The sequence below is a fragment of the Melanaphis sacchari genome, unplaced genomic scaffold (assembly GCF_002803265.2).
Source record: "Melanaphis sacchari strain LSU unplaced genomic scaffold, SCAv2.0 Contig51_pilon_pilon, whole genome shotgun sequence".
In the NCBI taxonomy this organism is placed as follows: domain Eukaryota; kingdom Metazoa; phylum Arthropoda; class Insecta; order Hemiptera; family Aphididae; genus Melanaphis; species Melanaphis sacchari.
This window is the reverse complement of record NW_020271353.1, coordinates 997,911-1,023,618: the sequence shown is the minus strand read 5'-3', so window position 1 is coordinate 1,023,618 and position 25,708 is coordinate 997,911. Positions and strand designations below refer to the sequence as shown.

The 25,708-nt window shown below is 24.9% G+C and overlaps 2 protein-coding genes and 1 pseudogene across 2 annotated transcripts; 1 reads left to right on the top strand and 2 right to left on the bottom strand.

Annotated features, from left to right (window-relative positions):
• Window positions 1-674: 674 nt before the first annotated feature.
• Window positions 675-795, bottom strand: LOC112599504 (annotated as a pseudogene).
• Window positions 796-2,637: 1,842 nt separating this feature from the next.
• On the bottom strand, window positions 2,638-15,858 carry LOC112599497. The gene is made up of 24 exons (XM_025346418.1): window positions 15,845-15,858; window positions 15,500-15,643; window positions 15,216-15,412; window positions 14,896-15,132; window positions 14,396-14,557; window positions 14,161-14,321; window positions 13,601-13,788; window positions 13,302-13,534; window positions 13,095-13,239; window positions 12,667-12,997; window positions 12,491-12,583; window positions 12,151-12,391; window positions 11,771-11,953; window positions 11,563-11,691; window positions 9,086-9,313; window positions 6,792-6,921; window positions 6,603-6,719; window positions 6,409-6,539; window positions 4,579-4,765; window positions 4,052-4,454; window positions 3,721-3,979; window positions 3,412-3,647; window positions 3,034-3,308; window positions 2,638-2,968 (listed from the first exon to the last, which is right to left on the bottom strand). The coding sequence occupies exons 2-24, from the start codon at window positions 15,594-15,596 to the stop codon at window positions 2,691-2,693; spliced, it is 4,641 nt and encodes a 1,546-aa protein (XP_025202203.1). The 5' UTR covers window positions 15,597-15,643; window positions 15,845-15,858; the 3' UTR covers window positions 2,638-2,690.
• Window positions 15,859-20,959: 5,101 nt separating this feature from the next.
• Window positions 20,960-24,429, top strand: LOC112599466 (deubiquitinase DESI2). Its single transcript, XM_025346383.1, has 6 exons — window positions 20,960-21,180; window positions 21,367-21,462; window positions 22,443-22,515; window positions 22,576-22,669; window positions 23,886-24,027; window positions 24,120-24,429. The coding sequence occupies exons 2-6, from the start codon at window positions 21,424-21,426 to the stop codon at window positions 24,288-24,290; spliced, it is 519 nt and encodes a 172-aa protein (XP_025202168.1). The 5' UTR covers window positions 20,960-21,180; window positions 21,367-21,423; the 3' UTR covers window positions 24,291-24,429.
• The last annotated feature ends 1,279 nt before the right edge of the window (window positions 24,430-25,708 follow it).

The following is a 25,708-nucleotide window of genomic DNA, read 5'->3' as shown; positions in this document are numbered from 1 at the left end:
AAAAAGTTCAGCGTAAAGGCATATACTTATTTTATGAGTAGTTGTAATTCAATTTGTGACGATTGGATATTCTCTAATGATTTTTTTTTTTTTTTGTTTTGTTATTATTTAAAAAAAATACAATTAAACAAACCTAAAAATAAGAATAACAGTAAAAACTATTACTTGAAGTATCATTTTCCATTTATGCAATTATGTATTATTTTCAAAATATTTAAACTAATGTTGAGCTATTTATAAGCATTACAAATTTGTTTTGGTATTTTTTGTGTGCTGAGAAAAATATTTAGTCTTGATCAAAAATCTTCTAAATTAAATATAAGATGTCACGAGTTATCGAAATTAAAAAAAATCACTAATGTGATTTGTAGTTCTAAGTAATATATTAATATTTAAAGTTTAATTTTCGATAAAAATGGATATTTAAACAAAAAATAACGATATTAAAATAATTTAGTACTCTTATCCAAGTTAAAAGTTAGTTAATAGCTTAGTTAATGGTTTTAACTAAATAAAAAAAAATATATATGTTTATGTTAAGTACTTTTTGTTTTATAAAAACACATTTTACCGTTACTGAGAATTAGTTTTAGTCAGTATCACAGAAATGAAATATGTTAAAAAAACTATAAAATTGAAATTTAGGTTTGTTGATAATATTAAGCAATAAAAAAAGCCAATGGCACACGTAGTGTTCCCAAGCGGTCACCCATCCAAGTACTTACTACGTCCGACGTTGCTTGACTTCAGTGATTGGGCGAGAACTAGTATATTCAACATGGTATAATCGTTGGTGTCGGCTTAGAATCATCAAACCACAATAAATAAATTCTTAAATAGATTTTTTATTAATAACCTTATGAAATGAAAAATGCTAATGATAATCAGGCAATTCAGACAATATTTAATTATGGAATATTTATAGTTATGGTTATATTACTTATGTTATTTATTAATGACTGAACAAGTCTGTAGGTATATAAAAGTAAATCCATCAACGATTTATTACGAATAGACAACCAAAAATTTGTAAAGTTGTAGTAAACAATTGGCTGTGCATTTAATTAAGATTAAGTAGCGCTTCAATTTATTGGATATTGTTAGAGCACTGCTTAATTTTGTTGAACTATATTTTCTTTGATAGAACTTTTTTAAGTTATGAAGCTTTAAACTATATTTCGCAACAGCATGACTTTTATGTTAGTAAAAAATGTCGGGTCTGATTTGAAGGACATTCTTTCTAATTATTTGAAAATTAAAACATCATTCAATTTTGTTAGAGTTAGTTTTAGTTGGTAAATATTTTTTTAAATTGTTGCACTTCATTGTCTTCATTTCAACAGCACAAGGAGTAAATTTTACCCCCTACAGCTATATCCCCTGGTAAAATATTATATTTTTTCGCATCAAATGATTGTTATTTACATTTTAACTGTTGGTATACTCGTCAAACCATTGACTTGCCGGAAAAAGCAAAATACATCGATATAGCCAAATGAAGACCAAAAGTGTACACCCTAATTAATATGAATAATTTATAATATTTTTCAACAAATTGTTACACGAGCTCATAATTCTTTGTGGCGATAACTACTAAATTGCTATAATAATAGTTTATTATAATCTATGTTTTATAATATATAGCGTAACTCTTTTTTAACAATTCTATTTGGATTTTGAGGTACAGTCGCACAGAAGAGTTAATAAATATGTAAAAATGTGAATAATAGACCTCATGATTAACAGTTGCAGTCTTAGAATTTTTTAATGAGAATATCAAGTGGTTACCGGTTAGATAATAAAATGCTATACAAGGTTAAATACATAAGAAATACATTAAAAATCATAATATTATTGATTACAATTTCTAATTGTAGTGTTATTAATTTTACGGTATAGTACGTTATTTCATTCATTAGACTATTTGAAAATAATTATTGCTCTTTTATGCTTGATTACATAATAGAAGAAATATAGCAAATTAAACTTAAACTGTACTTAATTTATAAAAGGACAAATTCGTTGATACATTGAGCAGACAAATATAAAATATAAGTAGTAAAAATACTGGACATAATGTTTTTGAACAATTTTTTTTATTTATTGTTTGTTATATTTATGTAAATATTTACCAAATGAAAAAATGTTTAATTTTAATCTTATTTTTTTTTTTAGCAGTTTTGAGTTATTCAAAGAAAAAAAATCTTGAATCAAAATTTAGGGGAAATCGAGTGAAAATAATTATTTTATATTTATTATATTTTATTGTGGGATTTAGGATATCAAAAGTAATTTAGCTTTATACACCAAGAAAAAAATATTTAGTAAATACTTAAGTATTTAATTTGATATTTTTTTGAGCTCATATAAAAATCAAAATAATTAATACATAATGATAATAATTATCTGATTACTTGTCAAATTAATTTTAGTATAAAAACAAAATCAAAAATCTATATTATTATACTGTATGAGTGTATAAAATAAATAACAATTAATTATTTTAATACTCAAAAAGTATTTTTTCCGCACAAAAATAGTAAATTATATCATTTTTTATAAGATAAATAATATATATTTATATATATTATTGTATACAATGTTAAGTTTAAAATTATTTTGTATAGTATTACCTACTTAAGTTATCATTTAAAATTTTTATTAAATGCATTTAAGATCATTGATTATTATTAAATTTCATCTTCGTGATCTTGTTCACCAACTGTTTCTAAATCTTGATACTCGTCGCATTCATTGTACAACCGTTGACTTTTATGCGGACCTTTAATTTTTGCTTGATCTTTATTTTTATTGAAATGATTAAGTTCAGTAGAGTGTGTTTCGCTTTCTTCATCATCGTGTATTGATAGTTCTTTTTCGGAAGTACCTGAATAATCTTCGGAAAAACTGGAAATGGGCCTTGACCCCATTAATGATAAATAATTGGCATAACAGCTATTTTTTTCACCTATAAAATAATATTTTTATTTGAATAATCATAATTTATTTTGCATACTGTATATTTTTAGGTACCGCCTTTTTCTTTAAAATAAATTTCATGCAATCTTTCATCGTTGTTATCCGCTGCCTCGGTTAATCGCATACGAATGGCATCTCTCATTTTCTGTGGTCGCAATCCCTTATCCCAGCATGGATTGTAACTTTTTCCATACATAGATCTTAATATGTCTATATTTGAATTTCTTATTTTGTATCGATCGCACGCGTGTTCGTCATTACGAGTCTTCCATTCTTTAATCTTATAACCTTCATTAATATATTTTTTTGCCCATTCTCGACGCATCAAACTTTATAAATAAAAAGAATTACATTTTTAATTAACTTAAGTAACATAATAGTATAAATTTGTATTGATAAATACATATGATCTGATTAATAATAATGAATTACCGTAATGCTGGACTTTTTAAAAGAGTAGGATCGTTTAATCTATCTCTAACGTTCTTTTCTGCGAGTTCAATTACTTGAGCCCAGTCTTCTTGCTCAGCTTTAAATGGATTATTTTTTATGTAATTACTTAACTTTTCTTTTTCGATTGCTATGTCAGTCTCCAACAATTGTTGAACTTTTTCAACTGTTTTCTTCATGTCAACCGAATCAGCACTTTTTGAATCAATATCTAACATCTATGAGTAAATATTTTTATTATACAAATTTAGTAAATTTAAAATCTAGTCAAATTTAAAACCACAATTATACATATTCATTTGTTTCTTCTACAGATAAAATTTTGTTGACGATGTCTTTATAAGATTCATTGGCTTCGAATTTCATATTTGTAATTTCATTTTTGTCATACTTGTTTTCTTCGATTCCTTTGAAATAATCTTCTAATTGTTTTTGATCAACATTTTTTTTCTTCATCATAGCCTCAATCATGTATCGTTTTTCTCGTAGTAAATATTTATCTCTCATTTTACCCAAACGCGTTTGCGATCCTTTTCGGTTAATGCACCAACTGAAATTGTTTATTTAAATTTCCAATATTTAACAAATTTTTAGTTTTGTAACTGAATAATTATTTATTTACTTAAAAGTTTCATCAAAAATCTTTCTCTTTATTTGTTCTCGTGACAACGTTGGTTGGATGTTGTCACCATGAACCGAGTTTGGTACATGAGATTTCATTGTCCTGTAATCTCGATCATCCTCATCGTTTTTTGCCATCGATCTAAATTCTTCTCTATACTTACTATTCCATACATCTAATTCTTTTCTCCAAATAACCTCTTTCTGTAATACTCGTCCAACCTCTTCGATTATATTTGGTTCCATTTTTGCCGCATCTATGGTCATCATCATTATTGTCCCAGTAGAATCCGAAAAGCTGATCAATTCTTTTTTTTTATAATTCAATACTTCATGCATGCCTTCAGCGAATATTAACCGTTCAGCATCGATGAAATGTATTGGTGAATATGGAGCTGATAACGCTGTAAATGTATAAAATTTTATATTGTTTAAATGTTAAAGTATGATTAATATTATTATATTTATAATTTTTATTTACATGTATAATATGTAATATTTATAATTTTTATTGATTTAAATGTTTACTTGAAATTAGTCCATCGCTGAGGAAAATATCTGTTGTATAGTAAGGCTTGTGAGTGTGTTTCATGAAATTCCAAAATTGTAAAACTCCATTGGTGTTAAAAGACACCCGAAATTCGGCGGGATGAGTAGTAGACCATAAAACGCTGTTTGTCAAATCATTAAAACGTTTCCACCAAACTGGGCCACCCTAAAGTAAACTTATAGTTTTAGTTCATGTTTATAATTCAGTTTTTTTAATAAAAACAATTAACTAAAAACAAAACCAATAATAATATAAGTTATAACAAAAACTTTAAATTGAATGTATTTGAATATTATTTATAAAAGTATAGGTAGCCCGAGTGGTGTACAATAGGTATCAAGTGAACTTTATAATTAAAAAGTAAGTCACTTGTATATTGTGCTAAATTTAAATTGAGTGATAAATCATTGCATACGAAAAACGATTTTGAGCGAAAACTGTCTGATTTGTATTTATTGAATTTTAACTAAACTATTTATATCTTAAAACATATAAACGATTCATGACACCAATATTATTTTAGTTACAATACTCAAACACAAAAGTTATTAAAATTTGGTTATGTAAATTTCTTTAAAAAAAAATCTTAATATTATAATTTTCTCCGTAATTATATTTAGTGATTGTTATTATCATGCATTAATATTATTTCATTAAAAAAACGATAAAATATTTAAAAAAAATAATGGCTAGTTTAAAAGACATTCACTGTATTATAACTAAATATTGTAAATAAGAAGTTACTGAATATAACTGTTCATATTATATAATTATTTTATAATATTAAAATATATATACATACATATATACACGGGTGAATATCCAAATCATCACAATAATTTTAACAAACAGTTAAAAAAAATTAATGTAACTTTCCTTTGAACATTTTTTTTTTTCATTGTATTACTATTTTAAGTAGCAAATGTTATGAAGAATCTATTACTAAATTATCAAATCTTTAATAGGTATAAAAATAAAAGTTTTTATGAATTTCTAACTATGAAATAATTTGCAAGTGTTCTCAATTTTGACGAAATTTATCAAATTTCTACATTTTGATGCTTATAAAAAATATTTTGACTATAAATTTATAAATTATTTTAAAATTAACTTATAAAAAAAATCTCGTATTAAATTTGTATCAACATTTAAAGAAAAAAGTTTTCGAATTTCAAATAGAGTCAAAACATATTGGAAATTTTATTATGATCTATTTTATACATAGAAAATGCATACATAAATATCTGGTCAGAGTTTCAAATATCTACGTTTCATTGTTTTTAAGTTACACTAAAAAAATAAAAACGATTTGGTTAAATATTGGTTTTAAATAAAAATTTTCCTTGAAATTTTTTTCCTTTGTTTATGCTGTAAAGTAAAAAGAATTTTTTCACCACACCCCTTGCAAATAAAAAATTTACTAACTAAATCTAATTTACTATCAAAAACTTCGTCAAAATTGAAAATTGATATATTTAATTGCGTAAAATGTGATGATTGATAAAAAAAAAAATTTAATTAATTAAAAACACATATTGTTATAAAAGCAACACATTTATCGCTCTACTCACTATCTAAATTTATAGTATACAAATATGAAATGATTGTTTTCTAACCTTGATAATTAAATTTAAAATAATTTAGCCTAGTTTTGAATGTTAGATTAAATTTAAATACAATTGTATTTGTTAATATATTAGTGCACAAACTTCGTGCCACGAAGTATTTTATGCATACAGTTCACAGTTTTGGTAATTATATTAATTATATTCTATTATTCTATAGATAATGCATATTCTAAAATTTACTTTATAACTCAAACTCCAAATAGATACTACGTGTCCACCGCAGACTAAATGAATATCTGGATAGAATACATTTCTCTTAATGTAATTGATTGGTCCATCGTGCACTTGTCCCCACCAAATATTTTTACACTCTGTAAATTTATAAGTTATATTTTTAAATTGTAACTAAAGTTATATTATTATGCAGTTATTACCTTCACTATTTTTACCCTGTTGGTTTGTATCATAACCATTCCAAGTGACAACTCCAATTTGACCCATAATACTACCAACAACCAATATACGATTTGGATCATTCAATTTTGTTGGCACTGCAGTAATGTAAATTAAATAATTCTGATATAGTTTAATGATTTACTTTATTATAAAGTGTCAACATTTACCATATTCAAATTGACGTTTTCCTATACTCAGTGGTTGATTAGATGTACAATTATAATGCATTAAAGGTATTTCAAAAGACAATGCTGTTATGGGGCTGTGTATTGTTTTTTCTGGTTCTTTGATGATAATCTACAATATCCATTTATATTTAATATTATAATTTTATAACCATTAATACTATTAAACTAAATCATCCGTTTTCTATAATATTGAATCAATGTTATTCTTATTATTTTTTTATGTTTTTACATACGTGAATATAAATAAAATTGATAAAGGAAACTTAATTTAGATTGTATTCTATCTTACTCGTTTACATTATATTTTTATTTCTTTTTATTCGATATATTTATAAATAGATTGTGGTAAAAAAAATGAACATTTCAAAATAAAAAAAGTCTTACAAGTAGGTACTGTAGGTACAATTAAGGTATCAAGTAAATTACTGAATGTAATCGATATGTTAAATTTAAATTCAATGATAATTATTGATAAACCATTCTATAAAAAAAACAATTCTGAGCAGGGTGGTCTGTTTTTCTATATATCATTAAGTATATTCCATAATGATGCGTTTTTAAAAATTACAATCAAAGTAATTTATTTTACCTATTTATTTTCCTAATGCGGTAGGTTGATTAAATTTTTCCCGGAAACATTGTATTTATTATATAATAAATATCTAATTTTTACAATAGTTAATATATATATGTATTTATACCATATTATAATATTATTATTATCTGTAATGTTTGAATTAATATCACTATTCTGTAAAACAGTAAAATAAGTATAAAATCTTAAAATCGATCTAAAAATTTTAAAAATATCATTGCGTGTAGTGTGATTCATAATATATGTAAAAGTTTTAGCAATTTACAGATAATGTTTTTGAATTAGGTACGTATAATAAAATAACCAATCAGTGTTGGGAAAAATTTTATCTAGATAATTATTCGAATAAATATGTATTCGAATGATTTTCAATTATGATCATTTGAATAAAAAATTATTCGACTACATTTCAAAGACAGTTATACGAATAATTTTTAGTTATTTTATTTGATTAAACATAGTTTATAATCAAATCATTTTTTTAGATGTAGCTATTGCAGTACATATATATAATATAGCATACTGTAACAAAACTATAAATATGTTACATAACACCTATATATTAAATTTAATATAAAATCTACATTATGGTCAACTGCTGATCAATACAATAATATTAACACACACGCATAATTATAATTAACTTTCTTCTATTGATAGATATTTGTTTATTTAAAATATTTTTACATTTTTCTGATAATTAAATAATTCACAATCGTGTAACTTAAAATACAATGCCAAGTATTTTTTATAATATGAGCCTATTTTTAATTACCAATCCTATGTTTACTAAGATAAAATAAACGAAAATTATTCGGATTTTTATGTTTGAAATTTAGTCAAATAACCATAATTGAAAATTATTCAAATAAATTATTGTTTGAATAAAATTTTATCTAAATAATCATCTAGATAAAGTTTCATTCAAATAACGCTCAGTTATGTAACCAATATCATTTAAATATGTAATTTCGTCCAAATTTGAACTTAAATATCTCTAAAAAATAATTATTCTTACTCATGAGAAACTTTTTATTACATTTTCAAAACTGATTATTTTATACATTTAAACTTTAAAATAATTTTCGAATATTTGCAATGTTAAAATATTAAGTTCAAAGTTAAAATGTTTATAAAATAAAATGTACCTATATATTCTAATATGGCTAATAGGATAACTTATGTGGGATCTTAACATCTTGTTAATATTAAATTGTCAAGCTTTTTGGCCAAACAAAAAAAAATGTTTATACACATTAATAGAAATAAGAACTAAAAAGAAATTTAATTTAAAACATCAATAATAACTCAAAAAATTCATAATTTATTGAAAATTGTATTATACATCATAGAAGATGAGCATACAAAAATGCTGTGAATATTTCAAGTACCTATATTTACGTTTATTCATTTTTGTATTACAACAAAATATCTAAAATCATTTGAAGAATAATTTATTTTTGTGTTATCTGTGAAAAATATATTTATGAATTCAAGCTACAAAATAATTTTAAAATATTAAAGATTATGCATCAGCAGCTTTGGGTTCAAGTACTATGAATTAAAGTTTTATCAACAATTGTAATAAAAACTCATATTTTATAACCTTTAGTATCATGAGACAAATATAGTATTCACTTGTTAAATACATATGTTTAATTAAAATGTATATTCTAACCGTATATGAAGGTTTCAGACGGTTGTTGTAAATACTCAATGGTGATTTATAGTTGTTTAGTTTTTCTGGGTACTTGAAACTAGTGTTAGTTGTACTTTTTTTAATAACTCTTGGCATTGGTGTTGAATTCAAGTCCCAAAGTTTTATAGTCCCATCCATAGAAGCAGAAAAAAATTGATCTGAATATTGTCCTTCTTGAACGTTAACAAATTTTCCTAATGGTGTTATCTAAAAAAAATGATAAGCTAACAAATCACATACTATATAATATCTCAATAATATATCAAAACATTATATTATAATACTATACTTATAAAAAAATTAAGTAAAACAAAAATTTAGTTAATTATGTTAATTTTATATAAAATGTTTAATTAGCTTTTTTTCATTTGTAGAAACTATTTTTTGATAAATAAAATAATAAATTGTAATGATAAGAAATGGTATGCATTGAAATGACACATATCTAACTTGTTAAATCACTATAAGAGTATACTCGTAAAATATTAAATAATAATATTATTTACAAAATTAAGCATTAAATAGTTAAAAAATCAATATTAAGTTAACAAATTTATTTAATTTTAATTTTATAATCTACTTATAACTAAACTGACTAAAATAAAAATTTTCATAATTTAGTTTTTTTCCAGTTAATTAAAAAAATAATACGTTAAATTAAAGTCAAGTTTAAACATAACTATAACAATTGTAATTAAGACTAATACATTTATTAATTTTGTTTTATCATAATTAAAAAATAAGCAAATACACATAACTTGTTCAAATAATTTGCTTGATACTAATGTGCGAATAACCTGACATTACCTAAACCACTACATTAGCAATAAGAAGAAATATAATTTGTTTTTAATAAAATATTTAGCGATGTTTGTCAAATAAAATAATGAGGAAATTCGTTAAATTAAATTTCTAAAAAAATTAATTAATGTTTTTTTTTTTATTATTATTATTGTCAAAAACAGTAATATGAGACATTACAAAATTGGTAATAATTTTATTACGTAATTACACTTTTTAATTATTTTTAAAATTTAAACTATTCAATATGAATAGAATATTATTATTAGAAAGATACTACTTAGTGAAAACTATTTTTTCAATTATATTTATTGTTATTAAAGAAATTGTAAATTTGTAAATTTTATATTTTATTGCAATTTAATCATTGCTATATTACTTCTCACTTATACAGTACCTAAATTTCTCTCTAAATAGGAATTAATAACGTAGGCAAGTGGGTTGTAAAATAAAAAAAGTTGGAAAACACTGTACTATAATAGTTATTATAAAGTTTCTCACATATGGATTTACTTATGATTAACGAACATCATATTATATATTTTGTTTATTTATAGTGTTGTCATTGGTTTTACACAAATATAAAAGATTACTATACATTTTTTTTCTAATGAAAAAAAATAATATTTAATTTATTGTTTTTATTTCAAATTTTCATAAAAAAGCGATTTCTATGTATACTCTATAGAATCAAAATTTAGTTCACCAATTTGATAAACATTTCAGAGATTATTCTTGAAGATATCAGAAAAGCTTGGAGAGTAGTTTAAAATAAATAAGATACGTTATCGGGAATATACCAAGTGACATATCCAACTCCCCACAAGTGGATTTCCCATCTCAGTCGAATTATTTCGCAAAGCGAGGTAGATGATGCTTCAAATTTCAATATCAATTTGTGTCGTAAATTGAGATACACTTAAACTTAAATACACAGATATACCTATAGCGTTATATTTTATATGTTTATTCATTTTTACTGAAAAAAGTAAAGTTATAGAGCTAGTATTAATATTACGTTAATAAATTATACTTTAGATTATAATTTTTAATAATTGTTATAAATTATATTTTATTAAGCACCTGGTTATAAAGTTATTATTTATGTTTTCGTTGTCATATCACAATAGTATAGTTTGATATTTTTTTATTAATGATCATGATAATGTAAATTGAATAAGCATTTCTTCGTGGAATTGTGATTAAAAACCTACACAGTTCCTATTAAAACTGATCGTAAAACTTAATTTAAAATAAGTATATTTTTCAAAATATAATGACCTCGTTAATCCGTAAAATTAAATCTTTTAATATTTTGATTTATATAAATGGTTTTCATTTGACAATACCTCAATATTTTTCAATTTTTTTTTTTTAATGATTGTATTTATGAATCATAAATATAACACATATTTAATGTAATAATTTATAAATATAAATACTGGTGTTTATTTTTCTATGATTTATTTAATGCAAAAAAAATTTCAATAGATAATAATTTATTTACGTATAAGTCTATTGTACAACGTCTATAATTCAATTGCTACCTTAACTAGTTTAATTTGATATTATTACGTTAATTTTTACTACTCATATTAGTTGTATTAATATTGTCATTACATAGTACATACTAATACTTGTTTAATTCGACTAACTTGATTCATGGGATGAATCCATTGAATTGCAGACACTGTTGACAAATGAGATTCTAAAATCGCACTTAGTGCTGCTGGTTTAATTCTAGTTTCAAATTTAACATCCAATGACCATTTCATGTGTTCCCACTAACAAAAAAAAAAAAAATTAAAATTTGTAGGTAACTTGTATAATAATTAATACAGCTTTTTTTTTTATAATTCTTACTAGATGTTTATGATGATTTTTTTCCTTTTCTGACATGTTTAAATCATTTAAACCTGCCGTCTCCAATTTTCCTTCAATATCCCATATGCTTATCTGCCCATTTTTTAATCCTCCTACAACAGTATTACCGTGTCTAGGATTAAATTCAATACAACGCACTTCTTCAGCACTCTCCAATATCAACTAGAAATTATTTTTTCTTATGTATGTATGTCATTACTCATTATTATTAAACTAATGTTACACGTTTCATATTTAATATTACTTAAATACTTTATAAAAAGTTAAAAATATATTGTAAAGCTAAGACAAAGTGGCGCATTAATTATTATTCTATGAATAATATAATACAGTTTACAGCTGAATACTCATTTGTATACCTTTGGAAAAATATTATCACTAACTGACCAAATGAAAACAGAGTTATTTTGATCATCCATTATTGTTTTTTCACGTTTATTCTTTGATACTTCATAATTTATGTTTGTTTTATGTTTTGATGAAGATTTTCTTCTGTTTTTATTTTTAAATTCTAGTTGATATTTTAATTTTTGACACATATCTCCAGCTTCAAACATGTCTTTGGTTAATTTCATTCTCTCTTTCTCCATATTATCGAGTCTATATTTTAAATTGAAATAAATTAATATATTATTTTTCAATTATATTATATATAATATGAATTATAAATTATAATAATATAATTTAAAAATAATTTACTTATTTTTTTTTTCAGTGTACTTGGCTTCAGATTTTAAAAGTCTAAACAGTTTTTCTTCTCTTGATTCTCGATCATATTTTTTATTAAATTCCCTATCAAACAAAAAAAAAAAATAAATAAATAAAAATAATATTAAAAATTATTTAAAATAATTAATGAAAGTATAAACATTTACCTATGTATATTTCTAACAACATTCCTTAATTTGTTATCATACAACCATTCTTCATCATTGCCCCAAATATTGTAAAAACTTTCTGTGTCAGAGTCGTGATGATCTATCACATCCATATCGTTTTCACATTCATTTTTGTCTATCATATTTGCCGATTTTTTCGTGTCATGCATTTCATTGTATTCTACCTCATGATCAATTTCATCTGTGAGAAATTCGTTATTCAAATTTATTTCATGCTGTTGATCTATATTTGGCAAAACACTAATATTCGTTAGTTCACTTTGGGCTTTTTTGATAATTTTATTGTCATCAATCAAAGCTCCATTATCTAATAATTAAAACAACATTTTATTTATTGTTATCATATTATCATTATTGGTAGATTTTGTTGATTTTATATCGAAATTTAAAATGCAATTGCATACCCGAATTTACTAATGAAAGATCATTGTTTGTGGAAATTTGTTCATGAGAAACATAAATTAAAGAGTTTCGTAACTGTCTATCAATATCATTGCTATATTGTTGATTATTTTTTTCATCCTCGGTTAATTGGATTATCCTCATTCTCTTTAAATTAAAATGCTCAGTATTTATTACCATATTTAATTTATAATTTAATGTTAATTTACCTGCACAAATTCTTTATTTAACAAAGAAATTATTTTTTCTTTATAATTCTCATCTAAAAGTTTAGTTTCTGGTCGGTTACTCCAAGAGTCTGTGTCGATATCATTATCGCTATAGGATATATCGTATTTTTCGTCTTTAACCGTTGATTTGGTAATTTCTTCTTCAGGTGTTTCTAGACTTACTGTCTTATATAACTCATTACTATTAGTCGTGTAAGATACTGCAAAAATACCTAAAAAAAAATAATATATTAATAACCTATAGGTACTATATGATTAATATATTATGACTAATTTACCCAGTATCGTAGGATGCCAAGTTTGACAAGATACGTATCTTTTTTTAGATACTTCATTCTGATATCTGGGTAAAAGTTTTATAACTTTGGAAGTCTGTTCGATTTCATTATCGTTTTCATTTTTTAAAAGTTTATAGTCATCACGGTATAAATCGTACAACTCATTGTAATGTAACTGATTTACTAAACTTAATTTATAAAAATATAATATCATATTACATTTACATATAATTTATACTCTGTAATTCTCAATATATATTTTATAACTATATAGGTTGTTAATCATATACCTATTAGTCTTACTATGTTTATCAATTTTAAATGTTATATTATTGTAATATTGTATATTTGTATGTAAACCGATAATGGTTTCCAAATTTTTTATGTCAACAATTATGGAAATTATGTTGGTTTTTATGCGATTACTACATAGTATTTATACAATTTAATATGCACTTTTTTCGTTATATTATGATAATAAATAAAAAATTCATTATGTAGATATTAATTAATTGTAATTTTTGTAAAATTCTATTATTATATAGATTATAAATATTTACTTAGGAACATGTTTGCTTAAAAAATCATCAAGAGCTTTTTCTGATGTCATTTTTGGTTGTAATTGAAACATGTCCTCTTCCACGGCAACTGACTGAATACATTTATTATATTTAATTCTTGGAATTGTCTGCATTTCCTTATTGACCATTTGTCTGACAGCCTAAATAAATTATGATTTATTTAAAGTTTAAAACACTTATTTCTATTATTTAATGAAATATTTGTATACATTACTTGAACACTCGATTCCATTGATAAAACATCACTGTTATTGAAAATTTCTTTTGGACGTGGTTCTAATTTCACATGTTCATTTTTTGTGGAATTTGAAAGCAAGTCCTCAATTGTTGATTCAGTTTGAAGTCTCCCTGCGGGAAGTTTCCATTTGTATGTTATCTGTCAATTAATAATGTACTTATTATTTATCATTAATTATTAGTTGGAGGTACAATTGGTACATACTACTTGTATATTACAACAATACATATTATACAAATAAATGTACATATATAATTATATGTTTATTAAAAACAATTATCAAGTTAATTAAGAAAGTAGTATTAATATTGTATAAAATATGATAATATTCATTAAGATTATATTTTATATATTATAAATTAGATTCTCTAATTTAACCCATCTACTCAAAGAGATGACATTTTTACATGCATAGTTTTACTACAGATTTAAGTTTGTAAAACAAATCTAATGTATAATATTATAAATAAATACACCTTTTCACGTGTTTGTACTGGTTTTATTTCTTCGATATCTTTATCGCTGCTTTTGGATTCCCATGGACCCGGTACACGACACATTGACCGCTCAACTTTTTTTTTAATTTCACCTTCTATTTGTACTTGTGTTTCTTCTATACATTGTTTAGCTTTATCCGTGGTACATATTAAAAATTCTTCATCAGTACTACTAAAGGGTTTATACCCAACTAAAATATAATCATTTGTAATGTTCTGTTAAAAAAATTATAACATATCAATAAAAACATAATATTCTTGCTATGTGCAAGAAGAAAATAATAAATTATTTGTTTTACTTCAATTTCCCTTTGATATTGCCAAAAACACGAGTTCGTATTTTGTGATTGTAAATTATCAATAATTTTTTTACGAGATATTTTTGTCCACGGTTTATCTATAAAAACGTGTTTTCCAATGACACATTCAAAATGTTCGTGTAAAGTTTTAGGTATGAACACAATTTTTAAATCATCCTTGTGAATTTCTGTTGACTCTGTTGATTGTTAACATTTAAAATCATAGAAAATTATTATCTTAAATTAAAATTTATCTATTATAGTTTCATAAAAAAGAATCTAACCAGCATTAAAATTATCTGAATCAATTGAAGTGACTTGTTCCATTGAAAGTTCGTTAGTAACCTTTAACAATGAATTGATTTTCTTTTTCGATGACATATTTTCTGTTTTAAATATTTCCCACCAAAGTTCTGTTGCTGGATGGGCTTTCAACAAATGAAAATGTAATTTTATTATTTTAACAGTACTCATGTTTATTGTACTGGTTGAATGATTAAAAAAATAATAATAAATATATTTTAACGTTATGCAAATAAAATCAGAAAACATAAATACGAAAATTAAGTTTTATGGCATGATTATATATATATATTTTTAACTAAGCGTAAAATAAATAAGATACGTACCTATTCAATTATTTGATGAATAGTATGATTTGTGTATACATTCTTTTCAAATAAAATAATAAAATATTTATATTTTATGTAACTTACATCATATATAATTAAAATGCATAGGCACATAACTACTACGGAGAAACGAATAACAACTTGATACATAAAATAACCAAATGTCCAAATGTATATATGGTCACGAGCGTGGTTGCCATCGTAACAGCTTTGTCAAATATTGGTAAGTATATTTATAAATGAATAATATTATGTTAATGACAACAAACGCGTCTATAATTTATATACAATTATATCTCATGTTAAACAACAACCAGTTAACTAGCGTATCGATATAGGTATAAAGGTATAACATGTTTTAAAAACTTAGCAATAATATTTTAATAATAAAAAAAGTGCATTAGTAAAAAGCTACCTATAGTGATATAATATTTAGGTATATTTTATATTATATAATAAGCATATTTTAGAAACAAATTGTTTATAATAGTATGTTGAATATGTTACGTTACCCACTCACAGTTATTCAAAAAGTTCCAAGCTATTTTATTAAAATTTTAAGAAAATTAAAATTAAACAACTAAAATATACTTTAAATGTTCAAAGTATTAAGTAACACATTAATGACATTGTGTATTGATAGCAATGTATCATTGTCGATCGTAATTTAATTATGAAATTATTTATTTTTTTAAATTGGTTTAAAGTACCTATTTTTCATTCTATAGTCGCTATAATTTGATAAAATAAATATTATTACTATTTAATACAAACATGAAATAAATACAAATACTTATTGTTCAGCCATCACTGGTTTATTTTAGTATGAAAAAATTAACTATACAACCTACAATTCTGAAGTCTGTTTGAAATATATATTTATCTAAGTACAATATCTAAATGGTACTACTTAAAAATAACAGTGAATGTTTTGAGTTATCAATCTGGAACAAAACTAAACCAAACTTAGAGTGGCTAAAAATGAAAATTGTAAATATTTTAAAATACCAAATTGGAAAGTGCCTAACTTCAAAAATCAAAATTCATTTTAATCGTAACATCATTAGTTATTATTCAATATTTTAATGCAACATGTATTACTTATAGGGTACTTTACTCTATATGGTCGATTTTTTTTTATTGTTTTTTATTGTGTATACTATAAATCATAATAATTATTCCAACATTTTTTTTGCGTCGTTAACCATAATGAATCTTTGAATACATAACTATAACACTAAACAATTATTCCATAAATATTACCCCAAAAAATGGCGTTACATATATTGCAAGCTCTTCTAAAATCGCTAAACAAGTATATACTGCTACTAATTACTCAGTATGAATAGTATGATACTATGACGTGTATTATACAATGCATTTGTGCAGATGCGCATTAATATATCTAATCATAAAATTTCATAATATTTAGTTAATACAATAATACCAACCACAAAAGTACGAAAGAATAAAAATTTAATACTTAAGCTGTCACAGTTGCACTTCGCTGTGTAGTTTAATCTATATTAGTGTATTTTATACCTAACCAAGGTATGAAATTATGGATAGACATATATAATATAATAATTCATAGCATTAAAATTTACTAAATATTACAGTATCTACCTATATCTACCGGATTACCTAATTATTATTATTTATTTTTTTATCGAAAATAACCTATATCTTTATTTTTTAAGTAATATTACCTTGGTTATTAGTTATTACCTATTTATTACTTATTATTAATATAATAAACAGCACGGAAGAGTATTTATTTTTTTTAATAATTTCCCTAAGTTATAACAGTAGACAGTTAACTAGAATCTATTATTGAATATAAATACACTAAATAATGCGGGATGTGCTAGTTATAAAAATAACACATTTAAAACTCAATAAATATGACCACATCCCTTCCTCACGTATTCACTACATTGCATTATTGTACGATATAAGGTAACTTTTCAATAACTAAACTAAACGATTAAGTGTCGAGGTACTTTCGAAACCTACTACATTATATAGACTATAAAGTGAATTTCTTGGTTTTTGATATTTTATTTTATTTTATTCACAGACAAAATCTGAAAAAAAAAAATTGCATTGACACTATATATAATGTTATGGTATTTATTTTTATACTTATAACCGTTATTTGATATTATAATTAATAATTATTATCGTACGAAACAACGGGTGATTGAATTATCGAGTCTTCTTTACTCTTCAGTCTTCAGTAATAATAAATGTATCGAGAACCAGTGGTGGTGTGAACGACCGGGATGATACCGGGAAATTCCCTGTGGGCCTCTGCCCGTATAAAATATATTATATTTATTAATATTATTATTGTGAAATTATAAATTAAAATATTATCTAATAATAATAAGTATGTAATATTATTATTAAACATAAAACCCAGATTTTTGATTATTTTAAAATACGGGACCGTTAGTATACTAAGAGCTTATAAAATTATGATTTTCCCGAGCTGAACAGTGCAAGACGAGCAGTCACCAGTCAGTACTGATAGTACTTCGAAGTTCACAGTATCGATTCACTGTAATAACGGTGACTGGCGAGGAAATAGTGACGAGGTGCGACGATTCGACGATATGTGTGGATACAGGGATAGGCCGGAAATAATAACAACAAGCGCGCAAACAAGTACGTGTAAAATATAAATTTATAATTTCTCAATTACATTTATAATACACGAATACACTTACTGTGTATGCGTGCATTGTATAACGTTTGTGAATATTGTGGCCTTGTGGATAAATTATTATTATTAAATTGTTTGTGAATCCGCTATTGACCGATGTTTCGGCGGTACAGACGTCAATCGTAATAATAATATTATTATTGAAACATTCGAAGCGTTCTGTGCTCTAACGCACCTCATAATCATTGCACTGGCCACCGAACGATAATGAGTATAAATGCAGTTTCAATTATTTATTTAGGGTGGAGAGATGTCTCGAAAAATTTATGCCAAACAAAGTCGTGGAAGGCTTCTTGCCCCACACTCCCTTCACTCTTCAGTATACCTTTTAAAACTTTGTTAGGTTTTTGTATCATATTTTATTGATATATTATGATTAATACTCAGTCAGTCAAACCTCTCCTAATAAATGATATAAGGGTTGTCATTCCAAAAACCCATTCACAACAAAATAAATCACATATTTACACTACCTATCAGTTTATCGAAGAAAAAACAAAACTATTAAATTAAAATATATTTTTGTTTTTATTTTTACAAAGGTTTACAGTCCTAATTTTGTAAAGTAAGAACATTATCTGTGTTCTCTCGTTAGTTTTACGATATTTTAATTTTTAAATTAATTATGATTTATAAGCATTTTCAAATATTTATATTTGTCATACTAAAAGTTTGATAATAGTTTGATTAACTCTAATATCAAAACTAAAAGCATACTCTTGAAACAGGTGAACGAAAATTTACCATGTCGTACATGTGTAAGACGCAGACAAGACATGGGTGCGACGTCCTCTTTAACTATAGAAATCTTCTATCGTTAAACATTGATTAATGATAATAAATACTTGGCATTTATAATCAATACTACTAATAACTCGATGACTAGAAAAACTGATTTGTAGCAATTGTTTATTCAGTTTATTGCAGTATTAGATACATTTGTGATTTAGTAATAATATTATTCTAGTGAGTTTTTTTTTTTTTTTATCGATACGAGCAATTTAATAATGCGATAAGGATTCTGAAATCAGATTTGAATTCGTTATAAAGTCTGTATGAAGCCTTATAAGTCGATACAGACTTTCCCCGTATTTTTGATGTATTACAAAGAAGTCTAAAGTATTTCAAAGGCAGTTTTAAAGGAGAAAGTGATGGAAGCAATGATCAAACTTGACCTAATTAAAATTTTTCTTGAATAATATTAATAGCAATTATTATTTATTGTGGTTAAATATAACAAAATTCTCATAAAATAAAAATGAAATGCCAATGCTTGATCGTAATCGAAGAATTAAATTAAATTGGAAATTAATTTAGACTTCAGAGCTATTTTTGGATTGTTTTTCCATTCGACGAACGTCCTTACGTATCGATATTTTGAGAATACTCAATAATAATATAAAAATATAAAATGTTCTTGTTATATTAATAAAATATTATTAGATTTTAGGTAAATTAAATTTGGATGTAAAATACAATCTACTACCCACATTTTTAAAATACAGTCCCTTTTGATAGGCAAATGATAAAACCTACTCTTGAAGTCATGCTAAAATAATTTAATTACATCGAAAGTTGGAACTCAAAAGTTTGATACTGATACATTACATATTTGACAAGCAAAATAAATTATTCATTGTAAATGTGGTCTTGTCGCGTAATTTAGATTGATCGATAGGTAATGAATACATATGAATATTATTCGTTGGAAATGTTGGAATACCCGCAAGTCACTTGTCACTCGTCAGCCAAGTATCGCCAAATATTGAGCTTGCGGAATGCGGAGCAAAGACAGCTCATCGTCGTTTCCAATCATCTATTAACGACAAAATTGTATTATTCTTGATCTCATTAATTATTAAAATCATTGGCTTTTACAGTTTTACTCATTAGTTATTAGTAATTACAGCAACAATAATCGACCGTCTTGCAGCGGTCAATTGATTGAATCGATGTGATATGTATGTATGTAATTATAGCGATTAATGATTACCTACATTAGAATAATATTACGATTTTCGTCATTATTACTTAAAAATGTGTTATTGAGTTTTAAGGATCGAAAACAAAACAATAGGTCTCTCTTTTTCGGCGAACTGCAGTATGCACACGACGGACGTCCGTCTCGCAACCATCAATGACGGCGAGGAAAATCGATTCCGATGGCCTCGTTTAGGTGTCAACCGCGGTCGCATACGCTCTACGCACATACGCGCACGTACACACACCACACATACACACAAGACAATGCACACGGGTGCTGGTGCGCGCGCAACCACTACACACACACACACACACACACACACACACACACACACACTGCGCGTCGCTCGACAGTCGACGTCCGTCGACCATCATTCATTTCGTTACTGACGTGCCGACACTACGACATTAGGTGGGCTCCCGTGCGTGCGCTATCGTGTTGCCGTTAAGTGATAATATTTTGATAAACGAGAAACGCGATAGCCGTCGTCGTCGGTCGCTGTTGACCGCCGACCCGACGGACGCCGACGAACGGGAAGTCCGAAAATAAACACGAAAACCGTCCGTTTTGTCCGTTTACAGTTTTCGTATTCTTCGTGAATTTAATATTCTACCATATTTGGTACGTATACAACGACACAGTATTTATTATAACATTGCGCTTCACAGCTGCTGCGATGGTCAGCACTCAGCAGTCGTCTTGCCCGTGAGACGTCGTGTACAATACGCTCGAGCGTACGGTATACCGTCTCATCTCTGTCTGTTTTCCGACGACGTCTTCATCCTCGTCTTTTGTTCTTTCTTCCAGTTTGTACGTATCCGTTCCTGTAGTGCTGTATGGAAGCCGGACCACCGATCGTCCAAAATGGCTCGAGAACCTGTACTGGTGCACGTCTATGATATGGTAAGTGTTTGTGTTGTTACCATACCCGTGTGCCAATGCTGTAAGATTACATAAATCCAACAGCGCACAGTGTCATAATAACAGTCTCTGTCCATGCTTAAATGTCTGACATTTATTTAACTCTTCTAACCTTAACTTCTAATCCAATTGTTACCCGCTTGTTGTGTATAACGTGATCAGATAAGTAATATGTATTTGTAAATATTCCTGTTTAGATACAAGCATTATTTAATTCTACTAAGTAATGTATACAGTTCATACACAGAACATAGGTAGAAATAGGAACAAATTTTTCAATTCAAGTAAACAAAATACTTGATAATTATTTCATTTTTATATTGGTATATTTGCCTATTAGATTAATCCAATAATCTACCTAAATAAGCATTGATTTAAATATTTAATTTTCATTACCTGCCTTAATACTGTATGGCTAATATTATTTTCAATAACCTTCACACAAACAGTATTAAAATTATATTTATTTGGTCGTTTGATATCACTTTTAATATTTGTAATTTTGCTCCAAGTTCCATTCTTAAAAATATATTCTTTTTAATACTTAAAATATCTGTTATATAAATAAATAATAATAATATTTATTATAATTTATTATTATCTTATTTTGAAGATTATGAATATTTAGACCATTGGTTTATGATAACTGAATGATAACAACTTTTTTTTAAATAAATATGAGTTGATTTGATTTAATATATCTATTATTAACTATTATTATTAGTATTCATGTTAAATTTGAATATTGTTTAATTCTTATGTGATAAGTAATAAAATAGTAACTTATGATTTTTTAATGGGATATTTTAAAGCATTGAATAATTATATACATTAATATTGAAAAGCTTACTTGGTGGTATTTTAATTAACCTATAATGTCAATACTTTTATAAGATAGTGTTTAATACAATTAATGATTATTTTGTGTTTGTAATTTATTAATTACTTCCTATTTTGTTTAGTATTGGATCAATGAATATACCACACCTATGGGTCTCGGTGTATTTCATTCTGGCATTGAAGTATATGGACAAGGTGAATATTACTTGAATTATATTTTATGTTTGAAATATTAATTTGTTACTTGTACTGTAGAATATGGATATGGAGGTCATGATAGACCAGATTCTGGAATTTTTGATATGATTCCAAAAGATGTTTATGAATTAGGAGATCATTATAGATATAGGTAATTTTTTTTAAATTAATTTACATAAGCAGTAGGTAATTGTTTTTAAGTTAATACTTATTATTGACTTAAATAATATAACATGAAATCAAATGTTATTTATTCCTGTAATGATGAAATTTACATTAGTATTTGTAAGTGTCCTTACTATAGCATTAGGATATATGTAGAATATTCATGTTCTTACCTAAATTGGACAAAATCACTGCTTTTACAGATTCAGCATATATTAATAAAATTGAAGATTGTGTAATATGGCTTTATGTATTATTAGTTTATTTTAGTTATTTTACATGTTCTTTATTTTTAATTTGATAATATTGTGCTTATATTAATAATAGTAAATACTAAATCTTTATGATCACTTATAAATTCAATATCATAGAAAGTCTGTTTTTAAATTTGCTGTAGAAATCTAATGAGTAGTGTCTGAAGTAGATAAGATAAATACAGATAAAAATAGAATCTTACCTGAATGAAAGAAAATACCAGGATATATTTAAACATTTAGTTCTTTTCTATTGATTAAAACAGAATAATTTTGCACAATAAATGTATTTGTTATAAATAAATATTAATTTTGGTTGTATAGATAATATTTAATTTTTTTTTTCTTTTGCTTTAAAAGTATTATACAGATTGTATATTTATTTGCTCGCAGACTAGTAAATAATTAAAATTTCAAATAATAAGTGTAAATACTAGAATTATTTGTTCACTACATTTGTAACTGTAGCTACTTATTAAATTTAATAACCTGAATAGATAACTATAGTACATACTAAATTAACTATTTCAAATATTAGCATTTATTATATATTTAATTACAAAATAACAATTTTATAATGCAAATACTTACATAAATGCTTTAATACAATACAATTATTTTAAACTTTTTAATTAAGCTCAAAGTTTTCATTTAACTTGTATGTAATTATATATAAATAGTTTGATCATAGTAACTCCATTTATTTAACATCTTAATATATTATATTTATCTATTATTCATATTATTTGTGATGTTTTCAAGTCTTATTCACTAACATATTGTTGGGTACGTTACTAATTAATTCTTCAAGTTATTTTAATAATACATTGATACAGTACTTTATACTATTGTAATTTATAACAATTAGAATTTTTAAATTAATTACAAATTCTTTAGATAAGCCTGATTTAATTCTAATTTAGAATTTAATAAAATATTTATTTTTAGAGAATCCATATACATAGGAAGTACAGATTTTACTGTTAGTGATGTTAAAAGAATAATGGTTGAACTTGGTAAGGATTTTCGAGGTGATAGATACCATTTAATGAATAAAAACTGTAATCATTTTTCTGGATCATTAACAAAGGTAAAATATTGTTTCATTTATAATTAACTTTGTTTTTATACATCTATAAAATCAATATTGATATGATAAATTGTTTATAAACTTGATTTTAGATTTTATGTGGACAAGATATACCAAGTTGGATTAATAGACTGGCATATGTTAGCTCATGCATTCCTTTTTTCCAACGTTGTCTACCAAAGGAATGGTTAACTCCAATTTCTCTTCAACGTAATTTGCCTCGAAAGAAATCAGATGCTTCTACAGAGCAACTAAATCCATAACATAATTAATTTTTCATCATACTAATTATTATAAATGGTTATAATATTATGATGTGTGCCATTCACATTAAATGCCTAATACTATGCAAATATAAAAATAATATGTACATGAACAGTTAATAATATTATTTATATGTATAAAGTAAAATAAAATTATAGGTTTTAAATTAAATGCTTTGAATTATATGATTATTTGCTTAATTACTTTTTAATATAACTTAATAGTTAATAGTTAATTAGTTGTGTAAGTTAAACTTGTGTAAAACAAATAAAATAATACCCTTTTTATTTCAATGTATTAATGATTAATGCATTATAAACAAAATAAATTACTGCATGAAGTCTTAAATTCATTACGCATACATAATATGTATAAAAGTTATATAATAATTCACATTAATTATTTTAATTTAAGATGAATGAATACTTTAAAGAGAATTCTTATATATTTTTAAATATTAATATATTTACCACTATTTAAAAACTGTAAATGAAGTTACAACTTTTTTTTTAAAACCGCAGTAATCAGTTATACTTTAGATGAAACTATCTGTATTATAAAATAATAAGATAATAATTTTATTGACATATTTTATACCTTTTTTAGTAAGGTAAGTATGAGGTAAAATGATATTACTCTCAAGTAACTGTAAAATATCTATGCTCAATAGTATTATTAAAATTAAAATAACTATTTACTCATTAGTTATTAGTTATTAAAAAGTGAACAAATAGATAACCATTCTGCTGTACAGTAGTAGTCTGGTATACCTTGTCATTGATTATGCCACTCTAATAAACGCATTAAATTTGAGTTTAATGATAAATCAAAACAAAAATTAATTTTGTAGACTGTCATTTCATGTTACTGAAGGTCGTCATTATAATTGTCTGCTAAAAATACACTCATTTAGCTATAATACTTTTTGGCTTTTTAGACAGCTTTTATCGTCTGCTAATTATTTTAACATCAAGATACCGTAGTCTGTAAGACTAAACCAATTATATTTTATCATTTATTTCTAAAATATTTCCTAATTTCCGAACAATTAATAAGCGTATTTTAAGGTCTGAACGAGGTGATAAGTGTTGCTTTTACAACGACATGTTTTTATTTTTATTTTTTTTTAGGTACTCAAAACTTGGCGTATGATATTACCCATGTTTTATATGAACTATAACAGTTTTTTAATACAATATTTTTGATAAAAATGTATTTAACCTACTGTGTTACTGTAATAGTTAAAAATTTTCCTATACTCTAATAGTAATATAAGTATAGGTACTTAGTAAATTTTGATTTGAAATTTATGAATATTGTGATGAATAGCCGGGTTCAAGTGGTTCAACTCACCATGGCAATATTTATAGCACTGGTTCCCAAACTAGGAGGCGTGTACACATTGCTGGGGAGGCGT

Bases quoted from the DNA above. Each gene is read 5' to 3' on its own strand.
- LOC112599497 (XM_025346418.1), bottom strand. From the start codon at position 15,596: ATGTCATCGAAAAAGAAAATCAATTCATTGTTAAAGGTTACTAACGAA. The intron at 13,535-13,600 runs GTAAATTAGTCA...ATTTTTTTTTAG, and splicing joins TTGGCATCCTACGATACTGG to GTATTTTTGCAGTATCTTAC. The intron at 12,998-13,094 runs GTATGCAATTGC...TTTAATTATTAG, and splicing joins TCTTTCATTAGTAAATTCGG to ATAATGGAGCTTTGATTGAT.
- LOC112599466 (XM_025346383.1), top strand. From the start codon at position 21,424: ATGGCTCGAGAACCTGTACTGGTGCACGTCTATGATATG. The intron at 21,463-22,442 runs GTAAGTGTTTGT...TATTTTGTTTAG, and splicing joins TGGTGCACGTCTATGATATG to TATTGGATCAATGAATATAC. The intron at 22,516-22,575 runs GTGAATATTACT...CTTGTACTGTAG, and splicing joins CATTGAAGTATATGGACAAG to AATATGGATATGGAGGTCAT.